The 20,204-nt window shown below is 35.9% G+C and overlaps 1 protein-coding gene across 4 annotated transcripts in view; it reads right to left on the reverse strand.

Moving 5' to 3' along the window:
• Positions 1-20,204, reverse strand: part of ADAM18 (ADAM metallopeptidase domain 18) — a 51,314-nt gene that overhangs the window by 28,169 nt on the left and 2,941 nt on the right. For all 4 annotated transcript variants that reach the window (XR_336889.1, XR_336888.1, XM_006164738.2 and 1 more), the window contains exons 3-10: positions 15,798-15,853; positions 12,598-12,676; positions 12,139-12,215; positions 10,960-11,137; positions 6,479-6,544; positions 2,958-3,029; positions 2,599-2,765; positions 1,820-1,901 (exon numbers count right to left, since the gene is read on the reverse strand). Coding sequence is in view for 2 of the 4 variants with exons in the window: in XM_006164738.2 (XP_006164800.1) it covers positions 1,820-1,901; positions 2,599-2,765; positions 2,958-3,029; positions 6,479-6,544; positions 10,960-11,137; positions 12,139-12,215; positions 12,598-12,676; positions 15,798-15,853 (777 nt within the window). In the remaining 2 variants the exon portion in view is untranslated. The remainder of the gene's footprint in view (positions 1-1,819; positions 1,902-2,598; positions 2,766-2,957; positions 3,030-6,478; positions 6,545-10,959; positions 11,138-12,138; positions 12,216-12,597; positions 12,677-15,797; positions 15,854-20,204) is intronic.

The following is a 20,204-nucleotide window of genomic DNA, read 5'->3' on the forward strand; positions in this document are numbered from 1 at the left end:
CAATGTCTCCTAAAAGTAAGCGTCCAACACTCCCAGCCTTTCTGAGAGGCCTGCTTTGTCTCACCTCACCCAGAACAAGGGAATAGGCAAAACTAGATTACCCAGGGGTAGTTACGCAAGCAAAGGGCAGGTGCTCACAGCAGCCAACATGTGCATCTCAGCAGCGGGCCCACAGACCAGTCATCCAGTCCACCCACTACAGACAGGCATGCCCTGCAACAGGTGTTCCGTGTGCTCGCACAGCCACTGCCTGTGTGCTGTGAAGGCAGTGCACACACACTGGAGAACCGGCGTGTCCATCTCAACAGCCAGTACCGATACTGCAGCCAACTGGACTCCACTGAATGACCAGAAGGCATGCGACCTAGAGACAGCTCCCTCAGCAAGGATGGAAGAATTGGAGCTTGTACTGAACACTCTGGCTGCTCAGTGCACTAACCTAGGGAAAAGGAGCCAGATACTCACACACAACATGGCTCTGCTCATCCCGAGAAGGCACGGGAACAGAACAGCGGCGTCCACAATGAAGTTTTGAGAAATCCTCAGAATCTCCAGCTGGGCTGATAGGAGGTTTCTGCTGGAGCCATTCTGTTAACACTAAATGAGATGAGTGCTCCTTCAAATGCACAGCCACCAAAGAGAGACAACCCAGATCACGAAGTGCCCAAACATGGCACTGCCAATGGAAACTACGGAAGCTCCAGGGAACTGGAAAGCGATGAAGGTTCATGAGCACCTTGACAAATTCACCTACATCTTAAGGGTCAATGAGAGCACAGAAATAAACTAACAGCAATAAACAAGAAACACTACATGAGCAAAAGGAGAAAGTTTGATCAAGACAGCCACAAATGACCTAATCTTGAAGAAAAAACTATGGCTTACAAGACTTTAACCTTGTTCCATTCTCATCAAGTTCAAAAAAAGGTTGGCAGTGGCTATCCTAGGCGTGGGCAGTGAATGACAGAAGGCATGATTCACAGCGGTTTTCTCAAGTGTTGAAAATATCCATTTCTTCATTTATACCTGTGTATTGACTAAGGAAAAATTAAATTATGCTATACAGTTTGCTTTCCCCAGTTTTCTCTACCTACTATGTTTTTAAATAAAATGTTTATTTAAAAAGAAGCAGATATGGAATTATATGCCAGGAGGAGAAATTCTGGAAAATTAAAAAAGAGGATACAGGGGACGTAGTTTCCGTAAGCAATTCATTAATTTTTTTCAATATTAGTCTTGTGATGCATTCTGTTATCTATCATAATTATATATGCATCCCTTGAAATTTTTTTTAAATTTAAAAGACAAAATAATCACACAGAGTAACACTTCCTCATTATGTATCTTTTTTAAAAAATTCAAAGTAATTTAAAAATAATGCTTTAAAATCACACCAAAGCATTAAAGATAATGTTTATAAATACAAATGTTTGGGAAAAATAGCATCACATTTACATAAAATGACAAGCATGAGTTCATCATTTGTACTATTTCTTGAACTTGAGAAAAACATATACTTTAACTTCGAGTTAATGTTTTATTTCCTTAAAAAAAGGAAGTAAATGTTGATGTGCATTATGACTGGTTGTAAATGGGTATACAAACAGTTAGTCCTATTATATTCCTTGTCTTTGAAATGTATACTTAAATAAACTTTCCAAGATTCCAATAATTTTACCTCAACAAAAAATTAATGAATATACACATACAGAAAAAAATCAGCTTTTCGTACACTGTTTAACCACTTAAATTAATACTTCTAAATACTCATAAAGGTCAGATTCAACAGACATTAATGTAAAGAAAGAAAAATGCATACCACGGCAACACCTGCATCATAGTTTTGATTGCATATGGTCCCAGGAAAGGTCGCTCCCACGTAGGTAGGGTGTTCCCTGTAACTACACCATCACAGGGTCGTCTTTTATTAACACAGTTATTCAGACCAATTTACAAGCTTATTTATTAAATCAAATCCTGCTTTCTGAAAAATGACTTTATAAACATACAAAGGTCCAATCTGGATAATACCTAATAGAGTCTAGAAATTCTCAAAGTACTGAGAACTGCAATTTGCTATAATACCAATGTTCTTCCCTCACCTAAGCCCTAGATTTAATATCATCTTATATCAAACTCAACTTTATTTCCCTTACTCTGCATTCACTGTTTCAGTCACTAAAAGTTACAAACAAAAACATTTTTAGTTCTGAAAAAAAGCAATTTTACCTGAGCCAATGATGTCTTTTAAGATTAAATATTACCAGCAGCAAGAACAATGAACAATGTCAATTTTTACATCATTAATAAGTGAAGGGTTGCATGTATTCTGCAGTAAAGTCAATATCATAAATGTTCCTAAAGTGCAGATTTTTTTCACATTTATACTCCAAAGTATTCTGATATTAAACTGATTTTGATTTTTTGTTCTTGTATTTTCAGCTACACTGTCAATCCCATGGCAAAAGTTATGTCCATATTTTTAACATTTCTAAAGAGGTCTACAGAAAGTGGAAGAACACCATAAATGCAACAAATTACCAATGTGAGGCAATTATTTATCTATATATCTTTATTAATATAGAACATCGTGCTTACATGAGTAAGTGTGCTATGTCATGGGGCTGAAGGGTAAAATAGTCCTGTTTCCATGCCAAAAATCTTTGTAATACATCATCAGCATCCCCTTTGGTAGAAATTTGGTTTTTATCTGGCCATAATTCCAAGGAGGACAGTATAACAGTCAATTTGAGCTGGGTAAACATCTAAAAATAAGATTTATTGTATATTTTTCAAGGAACATAACTCATTACATCAAAACAGTACATAAAAAGTAAAAAGTTTATTTGAGTATTTTGAATATTAAACTCATTGAAAGTTGTCAAGTCATTAATTTCCCATAAAGAATATAAATCTTTTTCAAAGGTTTTTCATAAAACTAGGAAAAGTAAACTTACAGTGTTGACAAGACCAATAAGCTGGACAATCTTCTGTGTTACAGCCATCATTTCAGATCCCATATAATCATACTGAAAAACAAATTTGAGTTCTTATAATTTTTTTAAATGCAAATGATAGTAAATTCCTAGATGGCAAGTGTGTCTTGGTGATCCAGGCAGGAAAAGATTAGGGTTTGCCAAACAACTTAAAGCATACCAATATAAAGATGAAAATTTTCATGACAAAAATCCCACAGTATAAAACATACATGAGGATTCAAAATAGATTCTTGTTTTATATTTCAAAGAAATTGTCAAGCAGAGAAAACTCAAAATCATGAAGAGGTACGAAAGTATCTCTACAGATTTCTCCCTGTTATAAGGAAATTTCTTGAGTTAGTAACTTCCTATGAAACAGAGAGAATCAAAATATATCCCATTAATTGCTAAGTTAAGAAAGAAGAGCGAACACAGAAACAGAAAAAAAAAATTGAAATGCACAAATATAATACTTAGGGGCTTAATGATTATCCCTGTTCTGGAGTGACATTGGGAAAATAATTAATACCTCTGTCCCAACTGTCAATTTTATAGGTTGAAAGTAAGGAATCCTACCAAATCTTAGACATGTCCATGCGTTGTTCAAACATAACCACAATAGAGCTGGAAAGGAAAGTAATGTAAAATAAGGTATGCATTTCCACTGATGGAATTACATGTTAAGTGCACATAAGACAAAATGCTCCCCAAGAAGCAATGAGAAAAATATTAAATTAAAATAAGGAAAAATCCATTCATTTAGTTGACAACCATAGGGAAACAGCCAGACTCCTCAGTCATCAGGTAAATAGAAACAAAAGTCTCTAATAAGTTATCACTACACATCCATCAGACTAAGGAAAAGATGATCAATAGCAATTGCTTGTGCGCTCAGGAGCTTTGGCACCTAGACTCGTGACAGAAGAAATTCCTATAATCTTTGTAAAACAACTAAATTTAAATGAGAAATTATAAAATAAAAATAGAAAACAAATAAATAAATTGCTATAATCACTTTTGGAATTGTTTTTCACATCCTCTGAGAATAGATAAACCAATGCCGTATCATGATGACTCCACTCTGAGGTATAGATGCAATAGATCTATGCTCACCAAAAGGCATGTACGAGGATGTGAATAACCATTTATTCATAACAGCCCCGCACTGTAGGGTTTTCACACTAAGATTAAAAAACACAGTCATGGGCAGCAGTGTAAATTAATCTGAAAGACATGGTGTTGCGCAAATTAATCTAGAGACTATGAATTGGTAATATGAAGTTGATGAAAACAAAAGGGAAGTGTTGACTGCAAGGGACTGAAGGGCTGGAATGTTCACATCTGGTGTATGTGTATGCGTCTTGGCGCATGCATATGTAAGAGGTCAAAGTTATGGAAAGTGATGATACATTTCCCTTTACTATATGTGGGCTACACCTTCATGAGAAATATTTTTAAATTTCCTCTTTTTTAATTCTCAAAGTCAGTTTTGGTCATTGCTGTGGACAAAGCTGCAACATCAACTACTGCAATAGGCCTCACTGTGCTCTTTGGCACGACCGGCACCTCTCTGTTATCTGTGGTCCGTACTTTCATCACTCACTTTTCTGTGTCTTGTTTACATTAAGGTCTTGATGTAAATTCTCCAGTCACTCCATTAGAAATGAGAACAGGCTTTCCGACTGATGCCTTGCTAGTATGAGATTCGGGTGCCTTATATGACATTTTTCCCTGACCAACAGTTCCCCAAATCATGCTTCATTTATATGCCTGCAATAACGTGAATTACTGTATACATGCCTAAACAGCTCTGTGTATCTATTCTCTATATTTCCATCACTAATATTTCTACTAAGTGTTAGTGTAAATTCTCCAGCATATTCCAAGTGCACGTGAGGTAAAATCCAACTTCCTGCCTATGGCTGGAATTTAATTACTTTAATTCTTTTCTATGAAGACTTCCCTTAACAATTCCAATATCTTTCTCTATTCTACCATTTTATTATATGTGAGAGGTCTTCAAAGAGGTCATGGAAAACACATATTGTGAAAAAACAAATTCAAAATTTTTTTCACCAAAATAAGCTTATATTTTAAATCCACTTTCCAATCAGCTTTTTGAAGTTCCCTCATATAAGTTTCTATTAATGGATATAATACATCAGACTACAGTTCTCTTCTTCCATTTGTTTCTTTCATTAGAATGAGAATACTTTAGAGCAGTGCTTCAAGTGACTCGTTTGTACTTGGCAGTTAGTAGACACCCAATGGTCAGTCTTTAGAAAATACAGACTGAAGATGACAGGTTTATTTATTGAAAAGCTTATTAAGACCTATTTTAAGAATGCTGAATAAAGACCATAAAACACTATTATTGAAGTGATTTTAGTTAGGGAATTAGATTTTAATTAGACAAAGACCTGAAGTAGTGCACACCCATGTTTACTGCAGCATTATTCACAATTGCTAAGACATGGAATCTACCTAAGTGCCCAAGAATGGATTGAAAAAGTGTGGCACATATACACTATAGAAGACTACTCAATCACAAAAATCAATGAGATCCTGCCATTTGCTGTGAAGTGAACAAATAAAGAAGATTTAATGCTAAGTGAAACAAGCCAAAGTAAAAAGACAGACTGCATATGCTCCTACTCAATAAATACCAAATGTCTGCACTTCATGGCAGAAATGGGAAGACTGGAAAATATAACAACAGAAATAGCAAGAAGAAGGAGGTGGACAGTTGGGGATGGGAGGGAGAACTCAATGGGAAAAAAAGAACATTTAACAGACACAAGAATGGAAAGATACTATGTATAGTGGTATCTTTGACTTCCTTGACATGCAACACATTTGCACTTTGAGAACCCACATCATATGCTGTAAAAACATACAATAAATGTAAATAAAAATAAACAAATAACAAATAAAGTGAAAGACAATAAAAAGAACTGAAGTAGTTAAAACCTCTGTGAAAAATGGAAATATCAGGTGAATATGCTTGTGGGTTCAATAAAAACAATGTGGCCAGAAAAACTGGAGCAATTTAAGGGAAGAATGAGGTTATTAAGGAGTGAGGTCAAAATAATACTGAGCTGAGCTGAGGTTGGAAAAATCAGATAGAAGAAGACATTTAAGGCTGGTTTGTGCTTTTATTCATAAGGAAATGAAAAAAGGTCACAAGTACTGCTTTATCCAACATACCTAAAATAAAATGTATCTATTTGAAAATGTTGAGGAAAAGTCCATTATCTTTAAAATACAGACCTTTCATAAAATTAAAATAGAAAAATTAACAAAGAAAGAAGAAAGCACAAATGAGAAAGAAAAAAGGAGAGATGAAAAAGTATGGGATGAAGTAAGAATAAGGGAAAGAAGGAGAGAGGGAGAAAGGAAGAAATGGAAAGGAAAAAAAGATGAGAAAAGAGGGAGAAAGAGGAGAGAGGGAAGAAGGGAGTTATGGAAGGAGGCAGAAAGGCATGAAAAAAATGACTTACCAAAGCTTTTTCCACTATAATGTGCATTTCTAGATACTGGGGTGACAGTTTTGAAAGAGTCTTGTTCTGGAAAAACAACAAATAGCAACCACAAGGGATTTATCAACTGTTCAACATGTATTAATTAGTTAAGAGCAAAAAGTGACATGTAAATAAGACAAAATGATGCTTATAACATCTTCCTGAGGGGTCAGCTCCATGGCCTGATGGATGGTTAAAAGAGCTGGATCCAGGGCCAGCAGGTGACATGGTGATTGAGGCACCAGACTCCCACATGGTCGACCATGGTTCGAGTCCTGGATCTGCGCCTTGCTTTCTCAATTTTCCTCTCTCTCCCTCTCTCTCTCTCTCTCTTTCTCTCTCTCTCTCTTTCTCTTCATCTCCCTGTATCTCTCTGGCAATATTAAATAATAACAATAATAAGTAAAATTTAATAAATATTTCTAAAAAATACTGGATCCCACAAGGCTGACTGTGCGGGTGGAGTCCTGAACCCAACAGCTGGAGAAACACATTGGTGCACGTGCAGGCATGCCCCCACTCCTGACAGAGGGGAGAAATGGGGGAGAAGGGAGGGTAGCACAGCCATCTATCCTGGGGAAGAAAGTGATTTCTCACTTTCTCTCTTTCTTTCAGACTCTCTGTCTCTCTCTGGTGAGTGCATGTATCCTATAGCCAAAAAAAAAAAAAAAAAAAAGAGAGAATCAGTCCAAATACATTTTTAGTAATATTGCTTAACTTCACTTGACCTTTTCTATGAGAGCTATTTGTCAATTACTTTTCTTATTTATGTAGACCTTTTGCCAATTATTGAACAACTATGAGAAAAATCATATAACTTATTTTTCATTTGCATTCTTCATTATCTCACAAATAGCATGCTGAAGTAACAGACATAAACTACAAATTATTTGCAAGAAAAAAATGCAAAAAATTGAAATTCCAAAGAATCCAAATATCTAAGTAGACATCTGTAGGAACTTACACATAAACAACTAAATAATACATGGAGATACATACAGATTAAAGTGGAAATATGTTATCAGAATATGAAGATCATTTAAAACTCAATATCAAAAGGATATCTAGAAAATCTCTAAATATGCGCATTTGTCAATGTCCTACAAGGCTGTGGAGGAACAGCAAAGGAAATTAGAAAACATGTTATCTTAAAGATTATAAATATGTCATATAAAATTCATAAATAAAATAACATCATTGAAAATCACAGTGAGAAACTTAAAATATGCATCTACATAAAACCAGCAAAAGAACTGGCAAGAGTTTTCAGAATCAATTTTTCAAAACTGGAAATTAACCAAAAGCTTGCAGCATTCTAGACGGAGATCTTTGTGGGACGCGAATTTTCCTCAGTCTCCTTACCCATGGATTGGAAACTAATGGCTCTTATTTGTGGTGAAAACCAACACACTGGCATGACGGAAAAATAATTATTAATTAACTCATAATTAATTAAAGAATGGGGCTAGAACATCTTTAAAATTTCATTACCAAAGAATTGCCATGATTGGACCTATACTGTGCTTTCTAGAAGGCCCACTCAGGCTTGTCCACAATTGACTTAAATTAAACCTCAGCCCGCATCAAAATGTTTTTGCCAAAAAACATTTGTTGAAAATAATCATGGCCGTGTTTATTAACTTTATGTACAGTGAATAACAATAAGGAGACTGATAGCTTAGGAGGAAAAGCTAGAGAATAAAATGTCTATCTGGGGCTGTGGGAAGATAGGGTAAATGCTGAACAGTCGAGAAGGCCGAACACACAGGTGGGGCTGAGCACATAGCCATAGCTAACCGCCTGAGTGAAGAAGGCACGCCCCAGTGTGCACACACAGACTCACCACTGAGCTAACACGAGTGACTTCAGAGCCTACACACAACAAACACAGACTTTAGAGACCCAGCTCAGAAGAGTCATAAAGTAAACAGCAACTAAGAACAACAAAAGCAAGAAGTCATGGGGAGGCAGATAAACCCTGACTTCTAAAATTCCACACAGCATTACCTGGAATATTCAGTTTCAGTTTTCCAAAATACTGAGATACACAAAGAAAAACATGAGAAGTCCCATATGCAGAAAACAAGTCAATAGATCCATTTTTGAACAAAACAAGAAGTTAGACTTACAAGAAAATACATTAAGCTATCGGGTCATTGGAAAAGTCATAATGTATTTTTCTACACAAAAATGAATCATGACATTTCTGACAGCCCAATAATTATTTTTAAAAATTTCAAAGAATAAAAATGATCATGTATAAGCAACTAAAGCAAAGTATTATACAGAAAATATTATAATGAAGTCTTATTAAATAGGAAATGGTAATAGAGGGGTAGAAAGGACAAAAAAAGAAATTCTAGAATTGAGAAATGCAATAACTGAAATGAAATACTCACTGGAGACACAAAAACAGATTTGAGTAGATGGAAGAATTAGTGAACTTTATGACAGATCAGTTGAGTTATACAGTCTGAAGAAGAGGGGAAAAAAAGAATAAAGGTGACTTCAGAGCCTACACACAACAAACACAGACTTTAGAGACCCAGCTCAGAAGAGCCATAAAGTAAACAGCAACTAAGAACAACAAAAGCAAGAAGTCATGGGGAGGCAGATAAACCCTGACTTCTAAAATTCCACACAGCATTACCTGGAATATTCAGTTTCAGTTTTCCAAAATACTGAGATACACAAAGAAAAACATGAGAAGTCCCATATGCAGAAAACAAGTCAATAGATCCATTTTTGAACAAAACAAGAAGTTAGACTTACAAGAAAATACATTAAGCTATCGGGTCATTGGAAAAGTCATAATGTATTTTTCTACACAAAAATGAATCATGACATTTCTGACAGCCCAATAATTATTTTTAAAAATTTCAAAGAATAAAAATGATCATGTATAAGCAACTAAAGCAAAGTATTATACAGAAAATATTATAATGAAGTCTTATTAAATAGGAAATGGTAATAGAGGGGTAGAAAGGACAAAAAAAGAAATTCTAGAATTGAGAAATGCAATAACTGAAATGAAATACTCACTGGAGACACAAAAACAGATTTGAGTAGATGGAAGAATTAGTGAACTTTATGACAGATCAGTTGAGTTATACAGTCTGAAGAAGAGGGGAAAAAAAGAATAAAGAAAAATAAACAGAGCTTATGAGACCAGTGGGAAGCTCTCAAGCATTTTAACATATGCACAATAAAGTACCAGAAGTACCAGAAGATGAAGAGAAAAATTAAGGGACAGAAACAATATTCAAAGAATCGATCAGCACACACTTAGCAAATTTGGTTAAAAACATTCATTTACACATCTAAGAAGCTCTATGAAATCCAACGAGAGTCAACTCAGAGATCCACTCAGACCCATCACAAGCAAACTGTCATAAAGCAAAGATAAAGAATCTTGATAACACTGACAGAGAAATGACTCATCACATACAGGGAATCCTCAATAAAATAAACAGCTGATTTTTCATCAGAGACCATGAAGGCTAGAGGGTGGAGGATTGAAATCGTCCAAGTGCCGTAATAAACTGACAATCAAGAATGCTACGTCCAGTCTACTTGCAAATTAAGAGGGTTGAGTAATGTACAAACGATTGGCTGTTTCAGAATAAAAAAATAAAGGTTCAGATAATATATAATACTATATATAAAACCGTTGACAGCAATTTTTTGAGAGGTGTTTGCTATAGGGCATGTGCACTCGCCAGAAAGACAGAGAGAGACAGAGACAAAGCAAGAAATCACCCCCCCCAGGGGGGATGGCTATGTCACAATCCCTTCTCCTCCACTCTCTGCTTAGGATCTTGGGCATGCACACACACATGGCTGGTGTGAGTTTAAGTCACCAGGTCCGGGACTCAAACCATACTTACTACATGGGAGTCCAGCGACATAGCCATTACACCATCTGCTCATCCCCACTGAAAGCAATTTCATGACTGTACTGAAACTAAGTTATTTTGTTCATCATGTATTTTAAAACTTTTTCAATAATACTCATTTTGTTTGAAAAAATATAATATATCATAAAATAATAAGCTTGAAATATAATTATCCAGATATTTTAGATGGAATTTGAATGTTTTATTTAAAGATAGAGGAAGAAAGTATAAATGTTCATATTCTTATTTTTCAGCTAATTAGTTTTATTTCACGATTTAAGAAATTCTACAGGGGCCAGCAGGTACCATGGTGGTTAAGGCCCACATGGCCAAATACAGAAGGATTTCCAGGCCTGGCAACTTGAAAATCATGCCACACATGTACATGTGTCCAAAGTCCCGGAAAGACAATCAAGGGGAAGGGATGTCAGTGTGACCATGCCCCTGGGGGAGGTGATATCTCATTCGCTCTCTGTCTCTGGTGAGTGCACACATCCTGTTGGAAAAAAAAAATTCTCTGGAAGTAATTTGCTAGTATAGAGAAGCATCATAATCATCAGTTACCTGTGCACCTAAGTGAACTTTATACGGCTGGTCTTTGTGCCAAATATGGCTGTAATTTTCCGCGAACATTGGTACATCTGGATGGTAATTTTTCATTTGGTAAACTATGTGCTCGAATCTTGCTGAAGAGTCCAGTGGTTCAATTCCATAACTGATATTTTCAAACTGAAGAAATCCCCTGAGTATTCAGAAGGAAATAACTATAAAAATTCTGCAAATAGTCACTTTATAGCTATAATCTGAAGTATTGGAACTAAGAAACAGTAATAAAGAATATGTTTTAAAACTGTTTCTTTTTTTTTCCATTCGCCATTAATAACAGCCATCCCATCTACTTTAGTTTTGCTTATATTTTAAAGAACAAAATATGGTAAAGAGTATTTCATAACTTGGGGATTGAAAGCTCATTGATTCAACGTATATAATTAAAGACAAGTTTTTCCAGAACCAAGGTATTATTGATAATTCCAAGGAAAAATAAGTTCCCTTCCCTTTAGCATAAAGGAAAGCATGCATGTAGAGTGAATACCTGAAGATGCCGATAGCTCTAAGAACCACACTCAGAGAATGTGAGCTGCCATAACTACATTTTGGAAATGTGGCAACTAAAACAAAAGAGGAGTTAGAAAGCCTTTTCCTCTCTTCTGAACCGTTCTCTTTTTGATAAACTTATCATAAATTCGCCAGCATCACTGATTAAAATCACTTACTTGCATATTACCTCTGATGGATCTTACTAATCAGTTGTTTTACTTCTGGTACTCAGTTGAGAGCATTCTATATGTACCTATTACATTTAAATAATTAATCAATGGCATTTTCCAGAACTATTTAATATGCCCGATATAAAATACAACAATAATATTTGGGGAAATGTTCTAATGTCTTCTTTCCTGAAACTCTTTTTTTTTTTTTTTTCTGCTCAGTACCCTGCCAATGTTCCTACTCAGGAGTTTCTGGATTGATTTCATCTGAACAGATAATTAAGTCTAGGTATTAATATAAAAATACATAAAAGAATTAATATTCAAATAAATAAATAAGAGCCATCATTTAAAAAAAAGTTCAGATTTGAATTTTTCTCAGATCTCCCCAGAGTTGTGTCTGCTAGCCACTAAGCTTCATTTTAAAGAATATCCCATGTTTTCTGTGTGTATTTGTCCTCTAAAATGATGGTACCTGAGACCAGAACAGACGCTGAGTGTCACAACTGAACTGGGATGCTCTGCAGCGTACCCCTGGTAATAGCAATTTACCTGGAAAACAGGAGAGAAAGGTACATAACACACTGCTATCACATTTCTAATACAGAAATCTATGGTCAAACATTTCAGAAGAGTCATTGCTTTAACAGGTTTGACCATAATGAGATTGTTAATTACACAGAATCATTCATATAAACTTTGGAAAAAAAAAAAGATTTTTAATTTGCACCACCCAAGTGCCACGAGTAGTCTCCTGAAACTGGGTCATGTGCCATTTTTATGTACAATAGTCAGTCATATTATAGGTGAAGTTACATGAAAAATAATTTGTATTAAATGGTCACCATGGAACAACATATCCTAGTGATAATGGTAATGTCTATTACAACAAAAGAACATATAATATTAAATGTCTAAGACATTTGACTCTTACCTTAAAATGTGAAGACTCAGAATACAAAGATCCAGTTTCATTATATGTATAAACTAAAAAGTTCTGGGCTAAGAATGAGCTAAGAAAAAAATACAAAATCTTGAGTCATTAATTTACTATAAATATAAAAAATAAAGCAACATTGTTACGTGTATAGTTATCACAGAACATGATGGAATAAGAGTAGCTTTACTGTGACAAAGTAACTGTTACATCCCATTTATTGATGGAAAATCCTAGAACTGGTCTTTCAGGAAACACAGGCTTGATGCTTCTTTTCTTTCTCTTTCTCTCTTCCTCTTTCTCTTTTTTTCTCTTTCTTTTTTTTATTTTCTTATATTTTTCTTTAAATTAAATTATCAGAGGGTGTATGTGTTCATCAGAGCGAGAGAGAGAGAAAGAGAAAGCACCCCCCTCCAGGGGCTGATTATGCTGCAACCCACTTCCCTGCTCCCTCCTTCCCATGTTAGGGTACACATCCAATGTGTTTTTCAAGACACTGGGTCCAGAATTCAAACCTTAGTTGGCCACCCAGGATCCTTCTCCCTGAATACTACAGCACGGGGTATACCCATCTCAGGCCTTCTTCTTTTCTTTTTTAAATTTAATATTATTCATTGGCATTATTTTTATTTTTATTTTTTTGAAGTTGACCAGACAGAGACAGAGAAAGAGAAGGAAAGTGAGAGAGCAAGCCACCAGGTCCCAGAGTCGACTCACGGTCGGCCATGTGGGAGTCCAGTCACCCTAACCACCACACCACCTGCTGGCCCCAGTCTCAGGCTCTCTTAGCACTGAAACAGACTTCACGACACCTCTGTAGCAGATGTTTGTGTACAGGACTGTGTACGGTTTAGACAGGTATTTACTGAACATCTGCTATTTGACAGACCCTCTTCTAAGCACTAGAATAAAGGATAAAATCTCTAATCTTCAAGACAGGCAGAGATATGTATTCTTAGCCTGTTAGATAATAATTAGGAAGGCCCAGGTCAGGGAGGTTGGTTGCAAAAACTAGAAAGCGTGGCATTGAAAGACTCACTGAGGGCCAGCTGGCAGCACAGTGGTTAATGCAGATGGATCTCGCATGGCCATTGGCATGATTCAAGTTCTGGATCTGGTGGTTTAAAAAACATGGCAGGTGTGTGTGTATATGTGTGCCTCAAGCCCAGAAAATGGAGAGACATGAAAGAAAAGGGATTCCAGCATGACCAACCCCCCTGGAGGGGTGCTTTGTTATTTTTCTCCTTTCTCTCTTCCTCTCTCTCCCTCCACCCTCCCTCTCCCTCTTCTTCATCCTCCATCAAGCACACTCTCGCTTACTGTCAAATTTTTAAAAAGAAAGAAAGAAAGAAGGGCTCACTGACTAGATGATTAAAGGCATGAAGGGCAAGTCACACACATTTCCACAGAAACGTCGTTCCTCTCAAGAGTGTGGATGAAATGCGAGGACTCTAAGGTGTAGACAAAGAACAGTGAACGCAATGTACCTGGAGCAGAGTGTGCAGTGAGGACAGCTGTAAAAGGCGCAGTCACAGAGAGAGGAGTCATTAGAGGGCTGGGGAGTAGCTAGAACAGACTTAATAGTACCACGCGGGCATTGGCACAGCATCAGACTGAATGCTGTGTTGAGAACAACCTTCAGGGAAAACGAGGAGAAGCAGGAAGACCAGTTAGAGGACTGTTACAGTCAGCCAGACAGGACATCATGGCAGCTTGAAATAAGATGGCAGTGGTGCAGGTCTAATTTGGATATCACTTGAAAAGATAATACACGGGACTTAAAAACCCACTGCCTATGAAGGGAAACAAAAGAGAGAGATGCCAAGGATTACTCCAAAGCTTATTTTTTCTGAGAAAGTACAAGAGTAGAGTTGCCAATTAATGAGAGAACTGTGAGGAAAAATAAATTTAGAAAAGGAGTCAGAAGTGCATTGTGGACATGTTACCTATGGAAATTCTAGTAAACACTTGGTTATCAAATAAGTATTCAGTGAAGTGACTCACTTGAAGCTGACCAGGGAGACACAGAGAAAGAGAAGGGGGAAAGGGCAGAGCTGTAGTCTGGAAAAAAAATCTACATATAGATGGTACCTGAAGCCACGAGTCTAAATGAAATGGTCAGATTAACAAATATAACTACAAAAAAAATATATCCAGAACAACATCGTAAATTATTCTACAACTGGAGACTTAGTGGAATTTGGAAAAAAGGAAAAATAATAAGAAAGTACGGAGACAGAAAGACAGACAGAAAGACAGAAGGAGTAGCTACAATATTAGGAATCATCCAAGACCAAGACTCCGTGTCGTGCAAGAACAAAAGAATTTTATGGAGGGGATACTAAGCAGCTATGCTAAATGCTGTCAAGTGGTCATAAAAAATGGAGATCGAAGAAACAACCAGGGCATTCAAAGGGTCACTGAGGATCATATCGAAATCACTTATAGATTTGTGGTCTTAGATCAACACGAGGTTAGTAAGTCTTAATTAAGTAGTCAGTCAGGAATAAAGTGAGTATAGTATTTCGTCTGGCCTTCTTCACTGACAAACATGTAGGCAGACAAGAGACAATTATTATAAATACATATTTTCAAAGATCATGAAGAAAATTCTATTCATTCGATTTGAATCAAGTGTTGAAAAATGCGTATCAGGATACAGAAACTATATTGATTGCTGTCTGAGTTGTAGATGAGAGCTGACATCAACTGTGAAGTGACAGGAAGCCTCGTCTATGAGGAAAAGAAAGGTTCTGACCCTGACAGACAGCTGGTGGCTGCAGCACTGAATAAAGTCATTAAAATGCTTGAATTGCATGTGTCAGTGAATTTTTTTATTTTACATTATATATTCAAAAAAGTTATTTAAATATATATAATTAATATACTATACAATTAGGATGTCCTAATTAAATGTTCCACTAGAGGACATTTCTAGGATTTAATAACTTACTCTACTGGATATATATGTAGTATATTTCTTCATTTGAAATACCAAGGTAAAAATTAAAATGCAAGAAACTCATAGATCTAATATTCAAGACCTTGTAGTCAATAAGTTTCAAAAACCAGGTTGATTAAACAAGTCTACATTATGCTGCATTCCTGAATTTAAATACTACTGTACTAACACTTTAAGCTAGTAAAAGCTAAGTTAAAGATTCATTTTTTTTCTCAGAAGGAAAAAAAAATCTTACCGTTTTCTGAGATGCAGAGTGTATGGTTTTCCATCAATTGTAATGGCATAAGTCAACTAAAAGAAAAAAAAATCAATATAGATAATTTTGTAAGTTAGAAATATATCAAATAAAACAGTATTTTTTACCAAAGTTACTAAAATAGACTTAGTCCGTTAAAAATGAGCAAGCATATTCTTTACAATGTATTATTCAGAATAGTAATTATTTCATATCTTAATACATTTAGGAATAGTGGGGTCAATGTAATATGCACAAATGATCTTCTGAAAACTACGTTTTAAAAAAATATAGTTGTAGCATTATTAAAGCAATAATGCTTCTATTTATACACATACATTTTTAATCAAAATGAATGAACCAGCTATGGAAAGACAAATATTGCATTCTCTACTAACATGAGTTATCTAAAATAGCCAAATTCATAGAATCAAAGTTATTCCCAGGGCCTGGGGACGGGAGAAGTGAGGAGTGACTAATCAATGAGCATAGTGTCAGTTGGACAAGATGAATAAGCTCTAGAGACAGTACCACCTTGTACTTATGGCCAACGGTAATGAACTGGGCCCTTAAAAATGTGTTTAAAAGGTACATCTCATACTCACTGCTCTTAGCAATGTAGAGGAAAACATAAAACTGTGACAATGATAGAAGAATCAACTGTCTTTGAGGAGTCTAGAAACCAGTTAAGAGCTTCGTGCACTCCAGAGGATATGTACCAAAGAAAACCTCAATGAGTGAGGTCAGAAAATGTGTGGCATTTATTCACTATCGCCCCTTCCCCTAAAAGGGTACAGTATGATTGGGTGATAATTCCCCAATCCAGGAAAGAGAAAGGAATTTTCAGGGGAGTTTTATAAGAAAGTGGTTAGTGCCCCCCTGCACAGACACTGCCAGGAATAAGTGTGGGGTAGGGGTACAGGTACTCCTCCCTTAATGATGGAGTCCCACGCCTATGACCAGGTCATGAAACGAATTGGTTGATAAGTGAAGAACATCGAGGCAGATGCCTTGTTCTGGTGCCATAGGGTATGTATATTTCAATGGCCACCACGCAACACCACACTAGAACAATGTAATTCTAGCTACACAAAAAGCAAATTAGGCATATGGCAGAAAGCAACAGGGCACACCACAACAGAATAACATAAATCCAATGTTGCTGTTTTTATTCATTCTGAATACTACTCTGGGTGCCCAAAAAAGTACAAAAGTATACACAAAACACATACTCTTACATGATTGCAAATGTTTCATAGAGTGAATGCTGTGTTTAAACCAGACAAAGACTAGGAAAAGGGATCCCCTAGATTCACAGAGAAGGTGGAAGGGGATTCCCCACGCTGACCTGGTCATAAGTCCAAGCGTTCCTCAGACAGGTGGTCAGTCATTAAGTGAGGAGGGGCTTACTGAAAGTAAAAGCCATTAGGAAGGTTTGATCTTCACTACAACGTCTGCAGTACCCCAGACAGATGTTAGGGGGAGCATCCATAGCATGCCTGTGTCAAAAACCAAAGGAACTGCATTACCACAGATAGCCACTAGGAGGGGGTGGCTCCTGAGTATAGACCTATTCCAACTAGGAGCTTACACTTACATGGAAAACCCCAAAGAAGATGCAGAAAAGGCATCAAAGTCTCTCTAAAATGGTACAGGGAACTGACAGATTAAGAGCCTCCATGTGTAAAGCCCTTTCATAAAAAATAGGAGGCATAGCAGATTGTTGGTTTTTTTCTTTTCTTTTTTTTTTTTTTTTGAATTCTGAAGGTCCAAAAAGTATACACAAAACACATACTCTTACATGATTGCAAATGTTTCATAGAGTGAATGCTGTGTTTAAACCAGACAAAGACTAGGAAAAGGGATCCCCTAGATTCACAGAGAAGGTGGAAGGGGATTCCCCACGCTGACCTGGTCATAAGTCCAAGCGTTCCTCAGACAGGTGGTCAGTCATTAAGTGAGGAGGGGCTTACTGAAAGTAAAAGCCATTAGGAAGGTTTGATCTTCACTACAACGTCTGCAGTACCCCAGACAGATGTTAGGGGGAGCATCCATAGCATGCCTGTGTCAAAAACCAAAGGAACTGCATTACCACAGATAGCCACTAGGAGGGGGTGGCTCCTGAGTATAGACCTATTCCAACTAGGAGCTTACACTTACATGGAAAACCCCAAAGAAGATGCAGAAAAGGCATCAAAGTCTCTCTAAAATGGTACAGGGAACTGACAGATTAAGAGCCTCCATGTGTAAAGCCCTTTCATAAAAAATAGGAGGCATAGCAGATTGTTGGTTTTTTTCTTTTCTTTTTTTTTTTTTTTTTGAATTCTGAAGGTCCAACAAAAGATGGTAAGTCATACGAAGAAAAAAGAAAAAGAAAGCCCAAAGGAACAGAAATTTAAATTCCTGAAACTAACCCAGAAGAAATGGAGACAGATGAATTATGAGATAAATAATTTAAGTGACCATCACAAGAATATTCAATGAACTGAGGCAGAACAGACAAATAAATAAAATCACAGGTAAAATATCAGAAACAAATGGGTAATGTCAAAAAGAAGGATTAAATCTATAAAGAAGCATAAAACAAAAACAGAGAACCAAAGAATATAGTAACTGAATTTAAAAATTCAGTACAGAGGTTTAAGAGCAGGCTTAACCATGCAGAAGAATGGATAGCAAACTAGAAGACAGGGTCTGGAAAATTATTATGTCAGATGAGCAATAAGAAAAAAAATAAAAGAAGCAAAGAGGGGATGCATGAGTCCCTTCAAACAAACAACATGGGCTTTATGGGGCAAAAGAAGGAGAAAAAAGGGCATTTGTATGAAGAAATAATGGTTAAAAACCTTCAAAACCTGACAAAAGGAAAAAACACAGATTCAAGAAGCTAGGAGAACTCCGACAAATCCAAACAGCTATATAAATGGAGACACATTTTAAACAAACTGTTGAAACTCACAAATGAAGAATTTTGAATCCATCAATAGAAATTAGACTTACTATATGCCAAAGAGTTTTCGTGAGATTATTAGTAGATTTCATGGTAGAATCTTCCCAGGATCGAACAATATACTTCTAAATAATACAGGGATTAAGTAAAATACTCAACAAAAACATAAAAATGCATTGAATTAAATAAAATGAATGTAAAAAGCAGTGTTGAAAGCAATATTTATAGGATTACATGGACATATTAGAAAAGAGGAAAAGTAAAAAAAAATATCAATACTCTGTATTCTCCACTTAAACACTTAGAAAAAGTACAGTATCATAAATTCAAATAAAGAAAGAAGATATAAAGAGGACATAAATCAATAAAATTTGAAACAGAAAACAATAAATAAAACTAGTGAAATAAACCTGGCTCTTTGACAAGATCAATAAGATGGACAAAACCTATCAAATCTAACAAAGAAAACATAAATGCTACACCTATTATAACTACATATATAACAGATCATACCAATTGCTATAGTTTGAATATGTAACACACACACCCCCCTAATTCATATGTTGAGTCATTGTAAAGGGATTAAGAGTATGAAGTTTTGATCAATTGTGGTGTGGAAATGGGTGCTTGGGGCAGGGCCCTTTTATGTGAGTTCTGTGGGTCTATGAACAGAGGAAGTGAGGACAGACCAGAGACTCTGCTGGACACATTCTGTTCAGCTCCGGCCCTTGTGAAGTGAGACTCCTTTGCAAGAACCCCCAGGCATGATCCTGGCCCTTGCACCTCCAAACTATGACTTGAATAAACCTCTATACTCTTACGTCAACCTGACTCAGATATTTTATGTTATCAGCAAGAAGGAATACAGACCCCACAGAAACCGAAGAACAAAAATAAAATATTATCGATGAGCCTAAATATTCATTAAATAAAATTAGTTAAAATTAACTAGATGACCTATTTTTCATAAAACACAAATTACTAGAAGTCATCCAATATGAAGCAGATAATTTCAAGAATGCTACAACTTGTATGGAAATATAATTAGCAATTAAAAACAAACAAACAAACAAAAAACCCTTTCCAGACCAAATGGTGTTACTGGGAAAATGTACCAAACATGTAAAGAAGAATCAAGAACAATTCTTGTGGCTTTTTCATAAAATAAAACACTTCCCAATTCATTTTATGAAGCTAGTATTATCCTGATATCAAAGTAAAAGACAGTACCAAATTAAAAACTACAAACCAATATGCTCATGAATATACACACAAAAATTCTTAAAATATTAATTAATATATTTCAGCACTATCAAAAATAATTAAACACCTTGATAAAGTGGGTTTCATTTCAGGGATGCATGGCTGGATCAATATTTGAAAATCAGCAATGTAATTCACCATATTAATGGGTACAGAAAGAAAAAACCCAAACGCATGACATTAGGAAGCGGTTC

Source organism: Tupaia chinensis, unplaced genomic scaffold (genome assembly GCF_000334495.1).
Source record: "Tupaia chinensis unplaced genomic scaffold, TupChi_1.0 Scaffold143705_1, whole genome shotgun sequence".
Lineage (NCBI taxonomy): Eukaryota > Metazoa > Chordata > Mammalia > Scandentia > Tupaiidae > Tupaia > Tupaia belangeri.